Source organism: Cladosporium halotolerans (genome assembly GCF_011745625.1).
Source record: "Cladosporium halotolerans strain TM138-S3 chromosome Unknown Sca28, whole genome shotgun sequence".
Taxonomy (NCBI): Eukaryota; Fungi; Ascomycota; class Dothideomycetes; order Cladosporiales; family Cladosporiaceae; genus Cladosporium; species Cladosporium halotolerans.
The window spans coordinates 209,818-230,990 of record NW_027191479.1 but is presented as its reverse complement, the minus strand read 5'-3'; the positions used below and the strand labels follow the sequence as shown (position 1 = coordinate 230,990).

The window sequence follows — 21,173 nt, the reverse complement described above, 5'->3', positions numbered from 1 at the left end:
CACGCGCTCGCAGGACTGGCTCGCTCGAGCGGCCCTGCTTCTCGCACGGCGACTCGTGATCATGCGCCGCTGCAGACCTCGTGATAGGTCAGGGCGCCACGCCGTTGCGTCTCAACTCTAACACTGCCCTACCAGCTGAAAGCGCGTGGAGGCGCACGCAAGACTCCGTGGCGGCAGTGCTGAGCGCGCGCTGATAGACAGCCCAGCTGGCATCCCGTCTCCTCTCCGAGGGCTCCGGGCTGCCGTCTTGCTGTGCGCTGCGCTGCGCAGTGATGCTTCGCTCGTGCGTTGCGATCGCGTGAGAGTGGATGGCACAGCCGTCTGGGCGCAGCACAAGGCTGAGCCCGCACTCGTGCAGCAGCGGTGCAGCTGCAGCGCGGAAGAGTCATGCGTGGGGCCAGCCATGCGTGCCATCCTCACCTTCTTCGACACCGCAGTCGTCGGTGCCAAACTCTACAGACACCGGTCGGAGGCTTGGAGCGGGCAGCTTGACTTCGAGTCACATCGGACGTGGGTGCGGCCTAGCTAGATCTGTGGTCTTTCTGTGGCCATTGACTTCGGTCTGTGGAGCTTATGAGTCAAAGAGCTGCTGTGTTCCCCGTGTGTGTATTGGACTGAGACCAAGCTTTTGGTGAAATGTACAGCGGCAGACTCGCCCAAGGCTTGGAGCTTGCGGTCACGCCGCGCCGCACGCTCCAGCCAAGTCGCCCTGTCCGTGAAAGGGTCGTCGCGTTCCTGGTCCAGACCGGATCACACGGGTGTCGAATCCCGATACAGCATCGTTCGCACGTTGTTCTCACGTCGTTCCTTGCGGCAGCTTGCCGGCAGCGTCCGCGCACTCTTTGGCTCTGTCTGCTGGTGTCAGGGTGCGCGCATCGACATCATGGTCAGCGGCATCGCTGCGCGATGTGTTGAGTCACATTTACATGTACATGCGATGCTATCAATTTGTTGGCAACAAGACGTCAATTTACGCGTAAGTACACGTCGGACTCCGACCTCAGGCACAAATGGAAGGCCTGAGTCGGCGCTTCCGCAGACTGCCAAGTTCGACCCACGACGTGATGAACGTACCTTATACATCCCACGCTTGAGGCTGACCGCTTTCGCCGCCTCACGATCGCCAAGGGACAAGTAGGTCGGAGCGACCCATGGAACGGTTTTCCGCTGTACACCATTATCACTGCCCAAATCGAGTAAGCACTCAGACGTGTCAATCACATGCTTGCAGCGTTCATAAAAGTAGGTTGGTTACATGTCTACCGTCCTCAGTCCGCTTGCTAGCATGCACGGACAAACCGCTCGCCACTGCTTGCAATATACCTAAGGTATAGCTTCCGGACAGCTAGGCTGGAAGTAGTAGTCACAGGCTGCAGCGCGGATACGTGCAGCTGCTGCTTTTGCAGTTTGTGCAACAAGCTGACGGGCTCCGCCTCAAGAGCTCCCTGCATGTAGTGACGTTTCGCTCTCTCCCTTCCATTCTTCCCTCCAGCATCGGGATTCTCGCTCTCCTATGCCCTCCCCCATCACCATCGTGCGCCATCCGGCTCGGGTTTCTCATTTGCTGGGTTCTCGGAGCTGGCCGACTGCCTCCTCCCCGTAACGTCAGCCCACTCCGGCCTTTCAGAGGCTGGGATACACCGACCAGAAATGGGTTTCTGCTGATTTGCCAGATCTTGCCCGTTTTTTTCACGGTTGGAACGAATCGTCAGCCGGTGCCGAGAATCGCAAGCAAGACTTGGTTCATTCTTTCTGTCGGCGATGAAGCTGGTGATCTCAAGAATCAGTCACCTCCAAACCGACAAGGAGTCTCGCCTTTTTGACGTCTGGCCCAGACTCAGGTTCGGACGGGCAATGCTGGAAGCCTGGAAGAGAAGTTGCTCTGGCCGTGACTTGGTGTGTCTGGGTATCTGGACCTGTCTCGCTTTCCGTCTATCGATATATTGAGTCGGCCTGTTGAGGTTGAGAGAAAGTATGCAACGAGGTGAGCGAAAACTTGACATTCCTCAGCCTCAAGCATCAGACAAGCCAATCGACGCCATGGCGACCATACGGTACATCCGTCGCACGACCCCCGATCCAAAACGAAGAAGAGAAAAAGTCGTTAGTCATATACAATAACAGAGAATACCAGGTAATACAACAAAAGAGAGAGAAAAACGAGGGCCTCAACCCCACACACCCCATCTCACTTTCCCTCCCGACTCATCGTCTTCGGCATGTTGAACAGACTCTCCACATCCTCCTCGCCACTCGCAGTCGAGTACGCCGGCGCCGTCTCGACCTTCACATCCGTGCGCGTCGTCGCCTTGATATCCGACAGCGGCAGGACGCTGTCCCTGCTATTCTTGCGCCCCTTCTTCGCCGCGCCGCCGGTGATGACGACGGTGTTGCCGAGGCCGGGGAGGTGGATGCCGAGGGCGTGCGAGAGGTTCTTCTGCAGCTCGGTGCTCTCGGAGGAGTCGTGGCGGCTGGCGCTGGCGGTGCTGTTGGAGAGGACGACGCTGCCGTGCTTGCTGGCGGAGAAGGTCGTGGAGGTCTTGTGGCGGATGTGGCGGGCGATGGGGCCGAGGGTGGGGATCGAGGCGGTGATCATGATGATGCTTTGCTCGAAGGAGGAGGCGTAGAAGTAGGGGACGGCGTTGACTGGAGGGGTTGTTAGTTAGGATGTTGGGGTTTTTGGGGGTTCTGGGGAGGGTGCTTACAGGTGAAGTCCCAGTCTGCGTCGAAGATCTTGTCGATTTCGATTGTGCGCCAGATGGCGGCGACGCTGGCGAGGCTGCTTAGGCATAGCAGACAGCAGGCTGCTAACTTCGCGCGAGTGGTTGTTCGCAGACCGGAGATGACGAAGCCAGGAGCAAGCGAGAGGGCTCCATCGGTGAAGGCGTTGAAAGCTGGATGATGTTAGGCCCGATTGCGTTGAGATGAAAGAGCGATTGCAGTCGGCTTACCTCCAATGAACTGGGCAAAGCGAGACCAAGGAGACTGTCGGTAACAAGTGGTCGCGGGGCTGTTGAGAAATAGTCAGCATTTTGTGATCGATGAAATCGAGACGGAGGAAATGCACAAGCAACTTACTTGGCAATGATAGTCATGTCAGTGCCGCAGGCACTCAAGAGAGTAATGGCAATGGCGATATTGAAGATCACCTGCAGCCAGAGCAAGGACCATAAGAAGTATCGCAGGTAGGCCTTGGTTCTCCCAAGTAACGAGAGGGTGTAAAGAGTGACAGCGATGCGACCTAACATAGGCGTGAGTACGCAGAACATCTGGCAGATGTACGCATACTTCAGTAGCTTCAAAGCGTGGGGAATCTCGAGGTATACTGAGACGTGACGAGTTGATCAGTTGTTGTTCGTTCTCCATTCGATGTGAGCACCAAGGAAGACATACAGGAATGTCGACCGAATCCATGGTGGTACGCAAGTTGTATGAGTATAGAGTAACCAATAGATGTGGCCTGAGAATTCGTCAGACACCTGCATTCTTCAAGGCAGCATTTGAAACGAGGCGATCTTACCCAAGTCAATAACAAAAAGACGTCGTCCCATCGGAATCGCCGTAACACCAAAGTCTTGGACATCATACGACCGCCGACCAACACGGTCGAGACTCCCAGGAGGACCCATGTCATAACACACAGCCCGTCGCCAATATTCCTGTTGACCGGCATGTCCTCAGGCGCCGGCGTGGGCGGAAGCTGGATGTTCTCCGCCATGGTGAAAGAATTGAAACGCCTTTGCCACCTCTTCCTCGCAAAGACAGAGCACAAGAGCGAGAAGCAAAAGCCACAGCTGGCTTAGAAGAAAGCGCAACGGTGCATGGCCACGAGGCCTTGTACTTGCATGTGTGAGACACGTTCGCGCAGGTCAGGGGATGGACGATGGCCCGGGAAGCTTGGTCTAGCTCTTGTTATGGCGCACGCATCTTACTACCACGATGGGGAGCATCGGATGCCGCAAGTCAGAGTCGAACCCCCATGCACCCCGGAAGTGTCTTCGACGAGGTGTGGGTAGGCCTGCCGGCGCCGTCTGCGCGCCGGTTTCTTAGGCCTGCTAGATTAAAGGCTCCAGGGTCCGAAGCCGTGGTGCAACCCTAGGCGTTTCCCTGCCGGTGATCGAAGCCGCGCCTACGATCCGCCACGGAGTCGAGGCTGCATGAAGAAATGGTGCAAGGGTAAGAGCCGCTGCTTAATTGCCTTCACACCGACACTCCTGTCACTGACGTATTGATTGTACGAAATGGACGATGACTGCTGTTAAGCGAACAGAGATACCGGACCCACTGACTCATGCCCTCAGGAACCGGGAGGTGATGGCAACGCCTGCATCCCGATGTAGCTCCTGTGGATTCTATAGCCATTCGAGCATTATGTCGGTACCGGGAGCCAGGTAAGCTTTTGCAATCCGCATCATACAAGGTAGCGTCTGCGATGCCGGGAAAATAGCAAGACGGCATGGACGGGCTGAGCTCGCACGAAGGAAGGATTGGACGGCAGCCCCTTTGACAGATCCGGGAGCTAAGGTGGTGGGGCACAAAAGGCCCGCCGCGGAGCAGACTCCTGCAGTGTAGGTCGTGTCGCTGATATAGGATCATTTCATTGGCTGACACTATCGACAAGTAGCCCGGCGTCTAGGGCATAGTAGATGTCAGTTGTGAGCCCTCTCACCAAAGCCGGCTAAGCGAGAGAAAAGACGTATCGAGCCCTCACGTCGCCCCCGGCTGTGTCATCAATGTTGCCCAGCTAGAACAGCAGATCCTCGCTGTTTTGTCGTCTAGAAGCCAGCGCAGCGGCCTTGGCTGTTTCGCCTGACTCTGCCAGCGGACGAAAGCAGCATCTGTCCCGACGCTGCCTCTCCGCGAATTCATCGGCACACAGCGTCCGGCCGTTTGTGGAACCGCTCCAGATAGCGTCGCTGTTTCAGTGATCATCCGCCGATAGCGCCCGCAGTGACATGCCCTCGCAGCTTATATCAGCGGCGAAATATCGCAACGTCTCGGGCTGGCGTGCGCGCCACGTTCCTCCCGATGCAGGTCCAACGCGTGCGCGCTGCGCGTTTTGGGCCTTTGCTATAGGCGCGTCGCCTATACTCGCCTGCACGCCATTTGCGGGTAAGCTTATGCATTAAGGTGGCTACTGATCTACACTTATGCGTCGCGGCATCGTATTCATCGCGTCTGTTGGGAATATTCAGCTGCGGGGAAGACACGATATGTCAGCCTTCTGGGTATATCAGAGACAATGAAGGCTGCGATCGGCGCAAGGATGAGAAACTTGGAGAGGCACGCGAAGCTTGCGTCTCGTGAACTGATTTCAACTGCAGACAACTATTGGCCATTCCAAATCGTCTCTCGTTATGCATCTCTTCTCCGGTCGCGAGCAACTCTCGCATCGTTCGCCTCAACCATCTCCTGTCGAGACCGCATAAACTCTCGCCTTCGCTTACAGGCACTGGGAGTACCAGTCGTTGACCTTGGTGCAGGTGGTGCCGCTGACGCAGACGTAGGGGCCAGGCCAGTTGTTGCCCTGGATGAAAGTCAGTACGCGTGAAAAAGTGGGTGAGACTTGCTGGAGAATGATGCACTTACGCCGCACTGTCCCCACTTCTGAGCAACACCGCCGGACGCCGTAGTGGTGGTCGCCCTGGAGGTAGTGGTGGAAGTGGTGCTGACCCGAGTGGTGGTGGTGATCGACGAGCTCGACCTGGAGGTGGAGCTGGTGCTCGAAGTCCTGGAGGAAGAAGAAGAGCTGGAAGATCCACTGCCTCCACCGGGCTGGAGGGTGCCAGAGTAAGTCGAACCAATGGGGCCAGTCTTGAGGTTGGAGAACTTGACGGTAGCACCAGGGTACTTCGCCTCGACGTCTGCAGGCTTGCCAGAGTCCCTGGCGCAAGTGCCACGGGCGACACCGGGCTTGTCGACGGGAGCATCGAGAGGGTACGGGGAGTTGAGCCAGTGCATGTTGACCTCGTAGTCGTCCCACAGAGACATGACGAGCACCATGCCCTTGGCGAAGGCATCGCCCATGGCCTTCATGCCACCCTTGGTGCTGAAGTGGTTGTTGTCACCGAAGACGGACTTTTGAGCTGCGCAGAAGCTGTCGGTGACAGAGTTGCCGGTGACGCCGGCGACGTTGGACGTAGGCTGACCGAAGACCTTGCCGTTCTGGACGTAGAGGCGGCGGATCTCCACGAGGTCGCCGTTGGCGGTGTTGTCGGAGGTGATGAACTGAGTCTGGAGACGAGGTCACTAAGCTGTACCACACACGCACCGCGGTCAATGTGCTTACCACAACAGTCATAGGCTTGGTGGTGTCGACAATCTTGCTCGGGCCGTAAAAGCTCTGGTTGCCCATGCGGACTGCGCCATAACGTCAGCCAAGGGGAGTTCGAGTGGGTTTTGCCAGACTTACAAGGGTTGAAATCGCAACCATCCCTGTCGCAGAAGCCCTTGTAGCGGTTGCCATCGCCAGCACCGCAGTCGACATCGGTCGTGCAAGGAGCGTTGCCTGGGACGCAGACGTGAGGAGTCACGGCAGTGGAGATCTTGTTGGCCTCCCAGATGTCCATCTCGTGGCAACAAGAACCTGGCAATGTTAGAGCGCTCATCTGGATGTCCAAGGTGATTTCACTTACCAGTGCCGCCAGCTCCGGTGTTCTGGTTGTTGGAGGATCCGCCCCAGCCCTCGACGTTGGCCTTGCCCTCGATGAACTTGATATCCTTCGGGCATTGGCTGTCATACCGTCATCAGTCTACTACGTTCGCGCGCCATTGATGGCATTCATGGGAACTTACGAGTCACAGTAGCCGGTTCCGAACTTGGTACCAGCCTTGTTGGTCGCGGACACACCGCCGTCAGCTGGCATGGAGACGAAGTAGAGCGCACCGTTCAGGCCGCCTTAAGGATCGTTATCAGCGAAACCCAAGGTTTTAGTCGAAATGTTTGGGTTCTTACACTCAAGCTGGCTGACGTCAACATCAAAGGTGAACTCCTGGTTCTTCAGGTTGAACATCTGGTAATTCTTGTCCTGATCATCCATGAGGTAGACACGAGAGCCGACATTGGTGCCCGTCTTGAGCTGCAGGCTCAATTGGTTGCCAGAAGTCTTGATACCATAAGTGCCGGAGTAGTCAGCGCCATCCATGGCACAGTTAGCCGCGCAGGTGACTCCATTGGGGCAGAGGGTGGGGTCCCAGGCGTTGCCGGTATAGCAGTTGGTCGAGCCCGAGGTGGAGTGGAGCCAGCGCCAGTTGCCGTCAAGGACGACACTTTGCGTCTTAGCAGTACAGCCGCTGGCGGTGCAGGTCGATACGGAGAGGGCGGGGTGCCTCTCCGGAGTAAGAGTACCAGCCTGCTGAGCGTGGACTGCCGAACCCAAAGAGAGGGCGGCGAGGGCGAGAGAGAAGGCAGACATGCTTGCAGATTGGTCGGAGAATCTACTGATGGGCTTGCTGGAGATGGACGACTGGTCCGCGGCGACAAGGACTTTTATACGATTCACCTGCCTGAAAAACACGCTCATGGCAAGCGACTTACAGCAGGTTTCGCCGCATCGTGGTGTCTGCCCTAGTTCTTAGGATGATAGGCCCACAAGTTGCTGTCTTCGCGCGGTCCGTCGGAGGAGAGGTCCTACGGAGCCTGTTCCACAACCGGCCATGACTTGCCATTCCCTGGAGTAGGGCACAGACAACGGAGAGGGGAGCCCGTCCTTGTGTAGCCAGTCAAAGTCTGTGCCAGCCATGGCTAAAGCATCGTAACATCCGAACAAAGGCCAGGTCTGGATGGCTGAGTGACCAGCTGACATGCAGGTACCCACTCGCCACACTATTCACGAAAGTTCCCCCATGCGTTGCTTAGGGAGGCCCGAGCCATCTTGGATGAGGTGTGTAATATAGCAGAAAGTAGTCCGGAGCAAAATGTGTTGTCGTCCGAATGGGTTAGGCCTCCGGGTAAGAAGGGCAAGGCGCTGCCAAGGGTGTCTCCGCGCAGCTTGAGCTGCATTTAATCTATGCAGCCATACAAGAAACGGACTTGCCGAAGTCTGTCTTCAAGTGCTTGTGACACCTTGATAGAAGTTTATCCATGGTTCGGCCGGAACAAAGCTTGCTGCGACTGTATAATGGCCAGCGTGGTTGACCATCTGCTCCGATCAACCACATTGCTTGTCGCGTTATCGGCACCGGAAAATCTCCTTCATTGATTCATCAAGATCAATTGTATAGAATATAGCTCAATGCCAGTGTTGCAGTAACTATGGTAAGCGATACGTTTCGCCCGGTGACTTTGTTGTCGACTCCAGGGCGCCACACCGTTCGTAGCGACGCGACCGGCCCGCTCTGGCGACGCATCCCTACGCGCTCATGTCCTCGCAAGCGAGTCGTGGCCGAGTCGCAATCTCAATTTTACTCAACGAATATTGTTTTGATGTGTACTTTATCGGCGGAAGTCGACGATCTGAACAATGGCATTGGCGTGAAGTCCAAATGAAACTGGAAAGCCGTCAACAACTCAGGTTCACGCGGATTTGCACGTAAGATATCATTGAACATCTTGCAATATTCCTCGATTCTGAACTAAATAACGCCATGAATCTAATCTTGCCGAAGATCTGAGGTATGAGCAGACACCAAGTGTTCCTAAATCCTCAGTCGTTACCAGGCACAGGAACACCCGATAGATCACTACAGATCTTCAGCAGCTCCTCCTGCTTGTCGACCTTGCCCGCACCCGGGTGGGCGGAGTCCTCGCCACTAGTAGTGAAGAAAGCACCTGACTTCAGCTTCGCCGCAAAGCCTTCTCCGGCCGCCCACTCCGTGAGGACCTTGGCCGGCTTGTCCGTCGTGCCGGGGGCAGAGCCGCCCATCTTCGTCCGCACCCATCCGGGATGCATGCTGACGCTCTGTACGTCCGACCAGCGTCGCGCGAAAGCGTTGGCGAGCATCGTGTCGTGCAGCTTGCTGTTACCGTAGGAGGAAGATGTCGTGCAGTCTTTGAGGGACTCATCGCCACCGTAGTGGCTGTCGGAGCTCATGAAGAGAATTCTGGACTTGGGCTTGTTCATGAGGCATGTGAGGATGTAAGGTGCCAGGGTGTTACAGGCGAAGACGGCAGAGATGCCGTCAGGCGTCATTTCGCGAGTCGAAGTGCCACCATATCCGATGCCAGCATTTTGAATGATCGCGTCGAAGGTGCCAGTCTTGTTTGCATCCTCGGCAAGCTTCTTGGTTTCACTGATTGATGTCAAGTCGCCAATGAGGATACCTTCGGCATTGGGGACAGCCTCGCGCGTCTGCTTGGCTCTGTCGGCGTTGCGAGCATGTAGGGTGACCTTGTGGCCTCTTTCGATGAGCGATTTAGCGGCTGCAAGACCAATGCCGTCGCTTGAGCCTGTGATAAAGACGCGGACCATGATGGCTGATTGAGTTGTTTTTGTAAAAAATATGAGTGAATGTGGGTGGGATGAGGAGATTTAAAAGACAGACGAGAGCAAGACAACCCAAAGCATCGAGGTGCAGGCATATGTCATTACCCACCTTTCACAGGGTGTTGTAGCGGTCCTATCTCCGCAACTACCTTTCGAGCTTTGCCAGTGAATGGCATGCTATGCCTCGCTCGTGGCTGTAAGCAGCCAAATGGTTGATTCCATATTCCATTCAGCGATTTGTACGCGATTGATGAGCTGAAGAAGCCGAGTTGGTATCACAAGACCACAAGTATCATCAATCGAGGAGTGGCGAATGTGACGTCATAAGTTGATCGCATTGTTGACATCGGACCGGAGACCAGGCGGTCCGTCAGATGAACGTGACTCTTTATAATATCACCGCGACAAATATAATGGCACGTCAAGGCTGGAGGATACGACAGCAAAATCAAGATCATTCCAACTTTGATAGCTTCCAACCCGGTCATGACAGTACCAAAGCCTTGGTGTGTCTACTACGTAATCGCCCAAAAGCCAACGGTGTCTTTCGCTAGTGCACGGTGAACCCTCCATCGAGTTTGATGTCCGCGCCGTTGATGTTGCGTGCTGAATCCTGAACAAGGAATGAGACAGCGTGTGCAACCTCCTCCGGCTCGGCGAAGTCACCTGTCGGAATTGATCTCTGATATCTACACGCGGGGATTAGATTTTGATATGAATGTCTGAGATCATGTGCAATACTCACGCTTCTCTGACCTTGACATCTGCCCAAGCTTTCCGTCCCAAAGCGGTCCAGACTGGTCCGGGACAAATGGAATTTGTGGTGATCCCCTTCGGAGCCCACTCGAGGGCACAGCTACGAGTGAGACCAAGGAGTCCAGCTTTGCTTGCACAGTAAGCTGCGTGCTGATCGAGAGCAATGTGGGCAGCCTGGCTGGCGATGTTGACAATACGTCCAGGTGGTGCCGGCACGCTGTTCTTGCTATCTGAGTGGGCTTGTTTAGCTGCGAAGAATGCCCGCGCAAACGCCTGACTAGTGAGAGTCGGTCCGTAAAGGTTGACGAGGTAATGCTTCAAACTGTCCTCTGGTGGTGTGGCTTCGAATGGACTGTACGGACGAATGAATCAACGAGTGGACTTCCGAAAGATATCGCGAAGAAGCCCGCAAACTCACCTCAGGGCGACGTAGCCGGCAGCATTGACGAGGATAGATGGGAAAGCAGTCCTGTCGCCAGTGATCTCTTTGAAAGCATCGTCGACGGATTTCGGGTTGGTCACATCGCATGCATACGCTTTCACGTCATTGACTTCGGCTGCGCTCATGGATCCGTAGACGCCATCGAGCGTAGACTTGACTTTGTCCGCTTCGAACGGTGCATACAGAAGGGCCAGCTTAGCACCTTGTGAGCGAAGAAGAGTCCCGACTGATGAGCCAATGCCGCCTACAAGAACGTTTTCATGAGCGATGATCCTTCGGCAACAAGCCATGTGCTTTCGGCAATTGCCTGTGTACGTACCGATGCCGCCTGTAATGATGGCGAGGCGAGAGGAGAGGGCACGGTTCATGACCAAGCAGTATCACAAAAGAATAACTCGCTTGGAAAAAACTAGCACATATCATAAGACTTTTTCAGAAATTGAGTGCTTGTCGTTGTTGCACAATTGGAGATGGCTGACATGCGAGCCAGTGCCCCACTTTGTGCTCGGCGGCGACATCATTCCAGGTTGTCCGCCGACGTCGACCTGTCTTTTGCCGGACCCTCTCGGCACACCTTGCGACCGGAAACTCAACTTTCACTCGAACATTCGATCTTATCACCGCAATTGTGTATACACAAGAAGAATGACACGTTGAGCCATCCTATTTAGCCAGCACGCTGATCTGCGACTTTCGTGCTGTACACGATCGGCACGCGTTTCCACATGTCATGGCCTTGTGTAACATCGCCCGACGCGTGACATTCGCGCGCCAACACAGACATGACCGTCGGAAGTAAGACATGACAGCCATATTGCGCGCACAAAGAGCAATTTAGCGAGGCTTCCCATGGGTGTAGATGCTCGAGTCCCACAAGTGCAAGAGCCGACGGACCATGGAGCTCCGTATCGGAAAACGAGGCGGTATGGGCTTTGAGCCGCATGCACCTGTACGACCCTGCCTCGCCTACAACGGAATGGCGCTTTTTCTTCTTTGTAGGGCTAGAGAGACTATATCCAAGCCATCGCCTCGAGCCGAGATCTACTTTCCGGGGCTCCGGAGACCTCACCTCCGCTGAGGTCGTCCGGAAAGACGCCGGACTACCAGGACAACGAAGGCGAATGAAATCAACTGGCGAGGCTTGATGGTATAAGGGATGCCCTTGGCATACTATAAATATTTTCCACTTTCCCTTCTCTCTGGACCACAACGATTGCAAGTCAATCAGCTCTCTTTCTCTTCCAACCTTCCACAGTTGCCCCCTCACCATGCACTTCGTCTCTCTCCTCGCCGCGGCGAGCACGCTGGGGCTCGTGCTCTCAGCTCCCAACAGGGTGGCCAAACGCGCCGGCAAGATGCAGTGGGTGGGCGTCAACGAGAGCGGCCCTGAGTTCGGCGACGGCATCTTCCCAGGCCTCTACGGCAAGGACTACATCTGGCCCACCCTGTCTACGTACGACACTTTTATCGCGCGCGGCTTCAATACGTTCCGAATCAACTTCTACATGGAGCGTTTGATCCCGAACAGCATGACAGGCTCCCTTGATCCGGCGTACCTCAGCAACCTCACCGAGCAGGTCAACTACGTGACTAGCAGGGGCGCATATGCCATGATTCAGCCGCACAATTACGGGCGGTACTACAAGGAGGTCATTACCGATGCGGCCGCCTTCGGAAAATGGTGGCAGACCGTTGCAACTGTTTACAAGGACAATCCCAGGGTCATCTGGGACACGAACAACGAGTGCGTCTTCTTCCAGTGAATTTGAGTTTGATGGGGTCCCTCTTGGTTGCTAAACTACTGTCAGGTTTCACACCATGTCCACTGCACTCGTTGTCCAGCTCAATCAGGCTGCGATCAACGGCATTCGCGCTGCGGGTGCCAAGCAAACGATCAATGTGGAAGGCAACGGTTTGTCTCCTCTAATGCCTACGAGCCGCAACCAGCAGCATACTGATATCTCAAACAGCGTGGACTGGTGCCTGGACATGGACCACATCCAAGGGCACTGATGGCAAGACGAATGCGCAAGTACTTGGCGACAGCATCACGCAAAGGGGATTAGAACGTGCTGACCGCCGCTTCAGTGACCTGATGGGCTCGCTCACCGACCCTGAGAACAAGCTGGTTTACCAGATGCACCAATACCTTGACACCGATGGATCCGGTACTTCTCCCAACTGCGTGTCCTCCACGGTTGGTGCCGAACGTCTCGTGGCGGCTACAAACTGGCTTCGCGCCAACAAGAAGATCGGTCTTATCGGCGAGTTCGCGGGAGGTGTCAACGCCCAGTGCCAGACTGCCATCGCGGGCATGCTCCAGTACATGAACGATAACTCTGGTAGGTTTAAGCTCTCACTGTCCATTCGCTCATCGCTGACCCCCCGATAGACGTGTGGCAAGGCGCTCTCTGGTGGGCTGCTGGACCGTGGTGGGGAACCTACATGTACGGCCTTGAGCCTACCAATGGCGCTGCGTATAATGCCTACATGCCGATCCTGCAATCTGCTTTCGCCGGCTCTGGATCCGGCGGCACCACCACTGCCACGTCGACTACTTCCAGCAGAACAACCTCGACCACGGCCAGAACCACTTCAACCGCAACCACAACCAGGACAACTTCATCTCCTTCCCCAACTGGAAACTGTGCGTCCAAATGGGGCCAGTGTGGCGTGAGTATTTCCCGCAAATTGCGAAAGCGGCTTCAAAATGTTGATAATTCGACAGGGCAATGGATGGAATGGACCGTTCTGCTGCGTCAGCGGCAGCACCTGCCAGAAGTCGAACGACTGGTACTCGCAGTGCCTGTGAGCGCATGGGTGAGAATGGAAAGCCTGTTGGAGGGCCGTGCGTTAGGCCATCTCGAACCACGCATTTCGTGCTTGAAATGGCTTCTCGTCTTGCAATGCAAAATCGCCAATTTCCCTCAAGCCCTTGAACTTGACAGTTCTTCTCGAAGCGATGATCTCCACGTGTGCGTGAACCTTGAGTGCCTCCACGTGGACGATAGTCACAGTGTCTGTACGGTAGACCTGAAACGAGTAAGTGATGATCGCTGACGCTTAGCATGTCGCTCTGACCGGCAGAACGTCGGCGATTGGGCTACGGTATCTCAATATGCCTCCAGCAATAATTGCCGCCCCGAGACGATGCAACCTAAGCGGCGCAATTCGAAGAGGTGCCCGGGGTAATAGATACCGGTAGGCGCGCCACCCTGTTGCTGGGCACTTGGCGGGCAAGGGGTGGTTGTCTCGTTCTGGGCTTCCGGCCTAAGCCTCTTCAAGCCACACGGTCAGAAGCACCAAGCCAAAGCTCGGTCCGAAAGTCAAGACTGGAGTTGTTTTCAATGTGAGATCCGCTACCCATATTTTTCTAGGGCCTGGAATGCCTGCTTTCTCTGGTAAGAAGCGGAGAACGAGGTCACTACTCCGAGGCTGGGATGCATCTTGGAACGCATCAAATATGCAATCTTCAAGCCTGAGACTGGCAATGCTTGCGAGACACAAGACGCAGGATGAAAGTGACTCCGCGGTTCCCCCGCATCATCAACAAACTCTGATACCCACTACCCCATTGTTGCCAGCTGCCGCCCGGCAGAGGCGCGATTTCACTGGCGCGAGTCATTCTCTATACCAGCATGCATACAGCCGGCCCAACCTCCAATATGGCTCCAAGATGATCGTTTGATCAGAACGGACTCTGTGAGGGGCATGTCAATCAGAAAGCCAGAGTTGATGGCATTGTTGTCACATATTTAGTGGCTACCAGCAACGTTTTCTGAGTGAGACATGGAGGCTCGTGTCCAGGAAAGTAAGACGAGCGCTTCAGGAGTACCGGTAATAAAAGTTTAAAGCTACCCTCACGTGCTCCCGAGCCGCCGGCAGTGCAGATCTGGTAAGCCCATGTGCGTGCTCGCGCATACGCAATGGGCAGGATTGGCAGCTCTTGGAAGATGGAGACCGCCGATGCCGTTGACCCAACGGTATATGAACACGCTGGCCGCCCGTTGCTTTTGCTTCCCCAGATCCAGACCCCATTCTCTCCAGGTTTTCCCCACAGAGTGCGATACAGATCCTAGTCCACCATGAGGTCTTGCTATGGGAGAGGCGCGCCGCTGCGCTGGGCAGTGTATGCTTGTTGTCTGTCTGCGTTCTTGTTCTTCGGGTATGACGCTTCCCCACCTACTAAATCCTTTTGGACAATGAACTGACCTCCTTCGTAGTTATGACCAAGGTGTCTTGTCCGGCTTGCTCGAGAACCCAGACTTCCGCGAACAATTCGGTGACCCTTCAGATGTCATCACAGGCGTCATCGTCTCCAGCTACTGCTTGGGCGCTCTTATCGGATGCGTGATCAACTTCGCTGTCGGAGATTTGCTGGGCCGCAGATACATGATCTGGATTGCCATGGGCCTGATTGTGGTTGGCGCGAGTCTGCAGACCTCGGCGTACAGCGTCGCCCACTTGATCGTTGGTCGCATCATCACTGGATTCGGAACCGGTATCGATTCGAGCACCGTCCCGATGTACCAGAGTGAGTTGTCCAAGCGAGAATGGCGTGGTAGACTGGTCTCATGGGAGATCCTCTTCATTGGTATCGGTATCGTCTTGGTGAGCCCTTCAACAAGAACCTGGTCTTCGATTCGGGCTAATTTTATGTAGGCTTACTGGATCGATTACGGATTTTCCTTCGTGGACGGACCGGCTTCTTGGCGCACACCGATCGCTATCCAGCTGACTTTCGCCATCGCCGTGATCTTCATCGTCTGGGGTCTACCCGAATCGCCACGTTGGCTGGCGAAGAGGGGTCGCGTCGAGGAGGCTCTCGAGGTCATCTGTGCTGTCAACGATCTTTCGCCTGACGACGAGTATGTCGTAGCCGAAATGGAGTCCATCAGAAAGGTCATCGCGCTGGAACAGCATGAAGGAGCTCAGAGCTGGACTTCGGTATTCAAGAAAGATGCTCTTCAGACGAGGAAACGTGTCGGTCTTGCTTGGTTTGGTTTGTTTATGAACCAATTGTCCGGCATCAATCTTGGTATGTGGGCTGTCCGTGGAATCAAGCCGAACGCTCAGAGCTGACCATGGATTCTAGTCGTCTATTATTTGCCATCTGCCTTGGGCGAGTTCGTCCAACTGCCACGCCCAACCGTCTTGTTGATTGCCGGCTTCATCCAGCTGTCAGTACATGTAATTCGTATAATGAATGCCCAGAGTAAGACGCTGACATATGGTCTCGCAGCATGTTCCCAATCGGTAACCTTCTCCCCGCCCTGGCTTTGGACCGCATTGGACGCCGTTGGACGATGATCTGGGGCTGTGCAGGCCTTTCTATCTGTATGATGATGTTGGCCGCCCTGCTGGCGACGGCTTCGAAAGCGGCTACCGACGCTGGCCAGCGAGGACCGGCCTCGGGTGCTGTCGCCTTCTTTTTTCTCTACATGTTGATCTTCGGAGGAACCATCAACGTCGTGCCGTGGGTCTATGGACCTGAGATCCTACCGCTCGAGGCCCGCACGCGTGGAACGGCTATTGTGAGTTCCAACTATCATTTGGGCTTTAACAGTATTGCTGCTGACACCCTCTCCAGTCTGTCTCCGCTCACTGGCTTTGGAACTTCTTCATCGTCATGATCGTAAGTATCTACAATCTTGGCTGCACTCGACCTGGCCGCTGACAAAACATCCAGTCTCCCGTCCTGATCAACCGTATCTCATGGGGAACGTACCTGATCTTCATGGTCCTCTTGGTAAGTCTACAACACGACACTCATCTACCTTCAAAACAACTCTTGCTAATCGCTGTTTCCAATCCAGGCTCTGTTCATCCCGGTGATCTATTTCTTTTACCCCGAAACCTCCAATCTCAGTCTTGAGGACATCGACCTCATCTTCCTGCCAACAGAGATGGGTGGTCTCAACGGCAATCCTAGGATCCGCATGACGCCGGAGATGGCTGCTGAGCGTGTCGCCGAGAGGGGTCTCAGCAAGGAAGATGTTGCCGAGCAGGTTGAGAAAGTCAAGGAGAGTGATATCTAGAATAGAGGACGTCGCTCGCGGCTGTGATCGCGCGCGCCTGATTGCAGATTTAAGCGCTCAGGTCTTGGTCATGGTCTGAAGTTTGTTGAATTCGGCTGTCACTTGTCTAGCTACATCATGTTTCCACTGATCGAGCGACGTAACCATCTCTTCTCTCGAAGGGTGCAAGTCCTTTAGAATTGCAAGCAAGGAACGTCCCAATATGGGGCAAAGCGAGCCGAAGACAAAGGAGAAGCTAAAAGCATCCCTCAATTCCAGAATAATTGCGGCGCAGGACCTTCGTCATGTCACTTCAGCTCTTCGCGGAAGCGCGCACTGTAAGATTGCTCTGTTGCACGATGTTAGCAGGTACGCTTCGAAAAGTCCAAGGACGACACTTCCCTTTGTGACCTCTCGACTGGCGTGTCACGGCACGTCTAGGTCGGCCAGAAGTTCTCATACGCGAGGATTGAGACTGCCTTGTGACGCGTGCGGAACTGATGGTGTCGACACGGGGAAGATCGCTGACAGATTGCGAAGAGCGAGCAATAAAGCTATCACCCGCAGTCGGCGGTCTGCTGGCTGGATTGGCGGTCGATGGAGAGCTCTTCTTCTTTCTGGCTGCATGTTGGTGAATGGAGTCATTGTCAGGAGCACGCTTCCTACCACCTGATTTGGCCAGGAGACGAGGATCCAGGGCAGGAGTGATCGGACGACGCTCGGCAAGCAATGAAGTTTTGGGTCCCGAGTACCTTCTCGTAACGCCGGCAGCGGTCGGTTTCATGAAAGCTGGAGAGCTTCCAAGGGCTTCCTGCGAAGCGTCCGGGGTTTTCTGAGGACGCGCGGCATAATTCATGCAAGTACCTTTCAGCTCACTGGGGTTTCCCTGAGACGAGAGGCGACCTTCGAAAGACTTCTCAGACACCGCTCGCATGAGTCGCTTCGATGAGCTGTTGGGTAGCGGAAAGGATTTGGTGGACGCGTGACCAGCAAGAATCGGGCTTTCTGCAACAACTGCAGGATTCGGGCTGTCCTGCGGATCTTCGAAAATTGTGAACTCTTGGTCATCCGGAATTTGCGTAGAGGGAATGAATGATGATTGGTGTAAGGCCGCGTTGCCCGTGCTGAACCTTGGCTTTCCTGAGAAGTCGAGCAACGGAATGTAGCTTTGTAGCTGCTGTTGCAAGTCTTTCCGCTGCTTGCGCAACTCTTCGGCAGTTGTCTTCAAGTCTGCAATAATTGCTTCGTTCATCGCCGCGTTTGACTGAAGATCGTCACACTTTTGCTTCAATGCAGTCTTCTCCTCGTCGAAGGCCTGCTCAAGGGAGTTGCGGATGTCATCTACTTCTTTGTACTGGATCTGGAGCTCAGTCTGGCATTCGGTCAGTCGGAGCTGCAGAACTTCTTGTTGCTTTCGGCTTTTTTCCTGTTCGTCGGATATCGCTTTCTCGGAACTGGAAATGACTTGAGCATTTAGACTCTCCGCGTGCCTGGATCTTTCATGTGCCTGCTGCAGCTCAAGCTGTAGCGCTTCAAGATCGTCCAGCTGTTTCTTGCTTACAATAGTCCTCTCTGCATCAGCCTCGCGGGCAGCAGAGCGAACTTGGAGAAGTTCAACCTTGCGCTCTTCAAGTTCTTGTGTCAATGTCGAGATGGTCGATTCGTTTTCCGTGCAAATCAGGGCCCATGACCGTTTCTCAGCGACAAGCTCATCGTTTTGCGATTTGACCGAGGCGTCGCTGTCGGAAGCGTGTCTGAGTGCCTCGTGTTGTTGGTGGAGAGTCCGAAAGCTGTCAGTGAGCTCTGATAGCTTGCGTGCCGTCTCTGAATCCGTCGACAATGATCGCTCATGAAGCTCGTGAAACTTGACTTTGAGTTGGTTAAATTCTTCTGTCCGTAGCTGTAGTGCTTCCGTAGCCTTGTGACGTTGGCCTTCGATCCGCTTCAATTCGTTCCTGTATCGTGCCTTTTCCTGGGCGATAAAGGTGTTCGCGTTTTGTGAGAACTGTTTCTGCGCTACGCTGACAGCTTCCTTGATCTGTGTTCAAGTTAGCTTTTTCGCAAAGAGCAGCAAACGTGTGTCAGCCTCACCCTTGCCTCGACGTTAGACTCGTCAGTCCGAGACTTCTGGTCATTCATTGCACGTCCAAGATTAGCTTCGAGCTCCGCGATACGAGCTGAAGACAGCTCTAGACTCTGGGCTTGCTCCGCTTCTTTTTTTCTAGCAAGCTGCATCTCAGCATTAAGATGCACCATACGGTTAGTAACGATTTTGAGCTCAGCATTCAAGCTGATGTGGGCCTCACTCCACACTTTGGCCTGCCCCTTGGCTGATTCTAGATGATCTAGCTTTGCCGAGACAGGGCGGATTGCATGATCCATTACTCTCTCAACGATCTGAGCAAGCTCCACCACCCGGAATTCTGCCTCAGGTCCGATTTGCAAGCTTTGTATGACCCTCGACTCGGAGTCGCAGACCTGACGACGGATCTCTTCGCAATCCTGAGATGTGGCTAATCCTCGCTCGGTGAGACCACGCAGCATTTCGTGTAGGTAGGAGACGTTTAGAAGAAGCTGGTCTCCCTTTTCGCCGAGTGACGTAAATCGTGGCAGGAGCGACAGCAGGCATTGCTCAACAGAAGCGGCCAGAGATGTTGTGTCACTGGAGCGAAATGCACCGATGACTTCCTCGAGTTTTGAGCGGTGATCACGCTCTTCGACAAGCTGTCCAATTTTCTCATCAAGCTGTGTTCTCAGTAGGTCACGGTGCGTAATCACAGATTGAAGATCGGATTCCCTCGCAACCAAGACCTTTTCCAGAGAATTCTTCGCATTGGCCCGCGCCGTCTCGTAATCATCTCTGCTGGCGAGTGCGGTCTGCAAACGAGAGATCTCAGCTTGGCTTTCCTCGATTTGAGTCGTGAAAGAGGATCTCTGAGCATCATGTGAGCGTTTGAGGCTTTGCAGGTCATGACCCAGACCTTCAAGAAACTTCTGTAAGCCCTTTGCTTTCGCGATCTGACGTCTATACTTGTCTATCGAGACTTCACTGTGATCCAGTTGCTCCTTCAAGTTCGCAACTTTAGCACGTAGTGCGTCATTGTTCCCTTGAGCGCGCTGGAGCTGCGAACGCATAGCATGGTGGTCTGCGGAGAAGGCCGTCTTCAGATTCATCTCTTGTTCTCTGAACTTGTAGGCAACGACTTCAAGTAGCTCATTCGTGTCAGTTGCATCGTAGTGATTGGCTGAATTTGCGTCTGGGTGAAACTCGCTGCGAAGCTCCTTTGAGAAGACATCTCTCCTCACATCCGATCGGCCAACCATTGCACGGCCTCTGTCTCTTGCGGCGGGAAAAGGTTGATGCGAAGCCTGGCGGCCTGTATTTCCGTTGCGCATGTACATTTCGCCGTCACTGCTGAGGTCCGCACTGTCACCGCACTGGCTATCCCGACTTGTTGAGGTCTCGTGCTGGAGCTGGGCATCGATCTGAGATTGCACGGCACCTTCACGCGGCGATTGTGTACAGCCATCAGACTGACCGGGCAACTGGTCTTTCTGGGACATGGGTGTTGTAGGAACGGAGCTTGGTGCTTTGCATTCCGGAACGGTGAGCAAGGGCCCAGAGAAAATAGTGAGCCACGTATTACCATGCGTGACAGCAGTAGGGCTAGTCTGGTTTCCAAGCTGCTCCTCATCGAGGGCAGTACGAACGGCCGGCGATGAGTCGGTTGTATCTACAGGGCCTTGGTCCGGCGTATCAGGTCTGATCAGTACCTTGTTGGCCGTGGAAGCCTCTTCGTAATAGCTTGACCCAGTCACAGGCTGAGTCTCGTCCGGCATGGTGTGTTGCTTAATGCACTCGCGAAAACTACGGAGAAAGGTTAGTACGCCTTATTCAAGGCTTTAAAGGGTCAGTCTGTCGCCAGTCACATGGTTCGGCTCTCATGAGATGATGAAGAGCGCGGGTTTGGTGAGCGGCGTGGGCCACAGGTGAGGTCAAGACAAAGTTGCGGCATGCTGGGAAGGCACGCCTCGGGCTTCCACTCCATACCTCAGAACAAGCATCTGCGCTCCTACCGTCAGACGGTATTTTCACAAAACGCGGCCTGTCACTCGGTGCATGGAATCTTGCCGTTCCTTGACCCAGTGCAAGTCAACCTAGTGAAGTAGCATAGCCATGCACTTCTCGCTGCTATCGTCCGTCCATCGCACTCCTGCGAGCCCATCACAATTTAACACTGTAAGTTAAGCGCAGTAAATAACCATCGCATACGCATTTCATTGAGAAAAGTAGCGCCTTTTCGTCGGCTCCGCATCAAGCTCACCGAAGGTCCCAAACTGCATTGAGAAGCCGTTCATCCGAACCTCTTGCAGACTCTCGAATCTTTTATACAGAAGAGATCCAATGAAAACGTATCGGCGACTTCGCCCGGGACAAGAAGGGTACATTGTTGACAGATGCAGTGCGCAGGGGCAAAGAGCACGACGCCCTTTCCTGGCCACACGCACGGACCCGGGCGTCGCGCAGCCTGA

At 54.6% G+C, this 21,173-nt stretch overlaps 7 protein-coding genes across 7 annotated transcripts; 2 read left to right on the top strand and 5 right to left on the bottom strand.

The window, feature by feature from the left end:
• Positions 1–2,164: 2,164 nt before the first annotated feature.
• On the bottom strand, positions 2,165–3,736 carry WHR41_07295 (uncharacterized protein). The gene is made up of 6 exons (XM_069375900.1): positions 3,521–3,736; positions 3,394–3,460; positions 3,079–3,325; positions 2,952–3,010; positions 2,706–2,894; positions 2,165–2,646 (listed from the first exon to the last, which is right to left on the bottom strand). The coding sequence occupies exons 1-6, from the start codon at positions 3,716–3,718 to the stop codon at positions 2,189–2,191; spliced, it is 1,218 nt and encodes a 405-aa protein (XP_069227213.1). The 5' UTR covers positions 3,719–3,736; the 3' UTR covers positions 2,165–2,188.
• A 1,649-nt stretch (positions 3,737–5,385) lies between these two features.
• Positions 5,386–7,415, bottom strand: WHR41_07294 (uncharacterized protein; the record flags this gene model as incomplete). Its single annotated transcript, XM_069375899.1, has 7 exons — positions 5,386–5,527; positions 5,590–6,234; positions 6,290–6,360; positions 6,413–6,586; positions 6,636–6,733; positions 6,796–6,898; positions 6,956–7,415. 7 exons carry the CDS (start codon positions 7,413–7,415, stop codon positions 5,444–5,446), a joined length of 1,635 nt encoding a protein of 544 aa, XP_069227212.1. The 3' UTR covers positions 5,386–5,443.
• Positions 7,416–8,645: 1,230 nt separating this feature from the next.
• On the bottom strand, positions 8,646–9,410 carry WHR41_07293 (putative oxidoreductase; the record flags this gene model as incomplete). The annotated part of the gene is made up of 1 exon (XM_069375898.1): positions 8,646–9,410. The coding sequence occupies one exon, from the start codon at positions 9,408–9,410 to the stop codon at positions 8,646–8,648; it is 765 nt and encodes a 254-aa protein (XP_069227215.1).
• A 450-nt stretch (positions 9,411–9,860) lies between these two features.
• On the bottom strand, positions 9,861–11,109 carry WHR41_07292 (uncharacterized protein). The gene is made up of 4 exons (XM_069375897.1): positions 10,943–11,109; positions 10,600–10,867; positions 10,171–10,533; positions 9,861–10,114 (listed from the first exon to the last, which is right to left on the bottom strand). Exons 1-4 carry the CDS (start codon positions 10,989–10,991, stop codon positions 9,976–9,978), a joined length of 819 nt encoding a protein of 272 aa, XP_069227214.1. The 5' UTR covers positions 10,992–11,109; the 3' UTR covers positions 9,861–9,975.
• A 105-nt stretch (positions 11,110–11,214) lies between these two features.
• On the top strand, positions 11,215–13,547 carry WHR41_07291 (uncharacterized protein). The gene is made up of 6 exons (XM_069375896.1): positions 11,215–12,367; positions 12,432–12,535; positions 12,594–12,651; positions 12,712–12,965; positions 13,016–13,296; positions 13,352–13,547. Exons 1-6 carry the CDS (start codon positions 11,892–11,894, stop codon positions 13,433–13,435), a joined length of 1,257 nt encoding a protein of 418 aa, XP_069227217.1. The 5' UTR covers positions 11,215–11,891; the 3' UTR covers positions 13,436–13,547.
• Positions 13,548–14,652: 1,105 nt separating this feature from the next.
• On the top strand, positions 14,653–16,934 carry WHR41_07290 (uncharacterized protein). Its single transcript, XM_069375895.1, has 8 exons — positions 14,653–14,788; positions 14,847–15,234; positions 15,286–15,661; positions 15,719–15,803; positions 15,866–16,157; positions 16,214–16,258; positions 16,313–16,372; positions 16,440–16,934. The coding sequence occupies exons 1-8, from the start codon at positions 14,709–14,711 to the stop codon at positions 16,659–16,661; spliced, it is 1,548 nt and encodes a 515-aa protein (XP_069227216.1). The 5' UTR covers positions 14,653–14,708; the 3' UTR covers positions 16,662–16,934.
• Positions 16,935–16,948: 14 nt separating this feature from the next.
• WHR41_07289 (uncharacterized protein) lies at positions 16,949–21,071 on the bottom strand (the record flags this gene model as incomplete). Its single annotated transcript, XM_069375894.1, has 3 exons — positions 18,732–21,071; positions 17,307–18,678; positions 16,949–16,989 (listed from the first exon to the last, which is right to left on the bottom strand). The coding sequence occupies exons 1-3, from the start codon at positions 20,478–20,480 to the stop codon at positions 16,949–16,951; spliced, it is 3,162 nt and encodes a 1,053-aa protein (XP_069227274.1). The 5' UTR covers positions 20,481–21,071.
• Positions 21,072–21,173: the final 102 nt, after the last annotated feature.

Bases quoted from the DNA above. Each gene is read 5' to 3' on its own strand.
- WHR41_07295 (XM_069375900.1), bottom strand. From the start codon at position 3,718: ATGGCGGAGAACATCCAGCTTCCGCCCACGCCGGCGCCTGAGGACATG. The intron at 3,461-3,520 runs GTAAGATCGCCT...ACGAATTCTCAG, and splicing joins TCTTTTTGTTATTGACTTGG to GCCACATCTATTGGTTACTC. The intron at 3,326-3,393 runs GTATGTCTTCCT...GTCACGTCTCAG, and splicing joins TGGATTCGGTCGACATTCCT to TATACCTCGAGATTCCCCAC.
- WHR41_07292 (XM_069375897.1), bottom strand. From the start codon at position 10,991: ATGAACCGTGCCCTCTCCTCTCGCCTCGCCATCATTACAGGCGGCATC. The intron at 10,868-10,942 runs GTACGTACACAG...ACGTTCTTGTAG, and splicing joins CATCATTACAGGCGGCATCG to GCGGCATTGGCTCATCAGTC. The intron at 10,115-10,170 runs GTGAGTATTGCA...CCCCGCGTGTAG, and splicing joins GATGTCAAGGTCAGAGAAGC to ATATCAGAGATCAATTCCGA.
- WHR41_07291 (XM_069375896.1), top strand. From the start codon at position 11,892: ATGCACTTCGTCTCTCTCCTCGCCGCGGCGAGCACGCTGGGGCTCGTG. The intron at 12,536-12,593 runs GTTTGTCTCCTC...TATCTCAAACAG, and splicing joins GATCAATGTGGAAGGCAACG to CGTGGACTGGTGCCTGGACA. The intron at 12,652-12,711 runs GCAAGTACTTGG...CCGCCGCTTCAG, and splicing joins ACTGATGGCAAGACGAATGC to TGACCTGATGGGCTCGCTCA.
- WHR41_07290 (XM_069375895.1), top strand. From the start codon at position 14,709: ATGAGGTCTTGCTATGGGAGAGGCGCGCCGCTGCGCTGGGCAGTGTAT. The intron at 15,662-15,718 runs GTATGTGGGCTG...CATGGATTCTAG, and splicing joins ATTGTCCGGCATCAATCTTG to TCGTCTATTATTTGCCATCT. The intron at 16,259-16,312 runs GTAAGTATCTAC...CAAAACATCCAG, and splicing joins ACTTCTTCATCGTCATGATC to TCTCCCGTCCTGATCAACCG.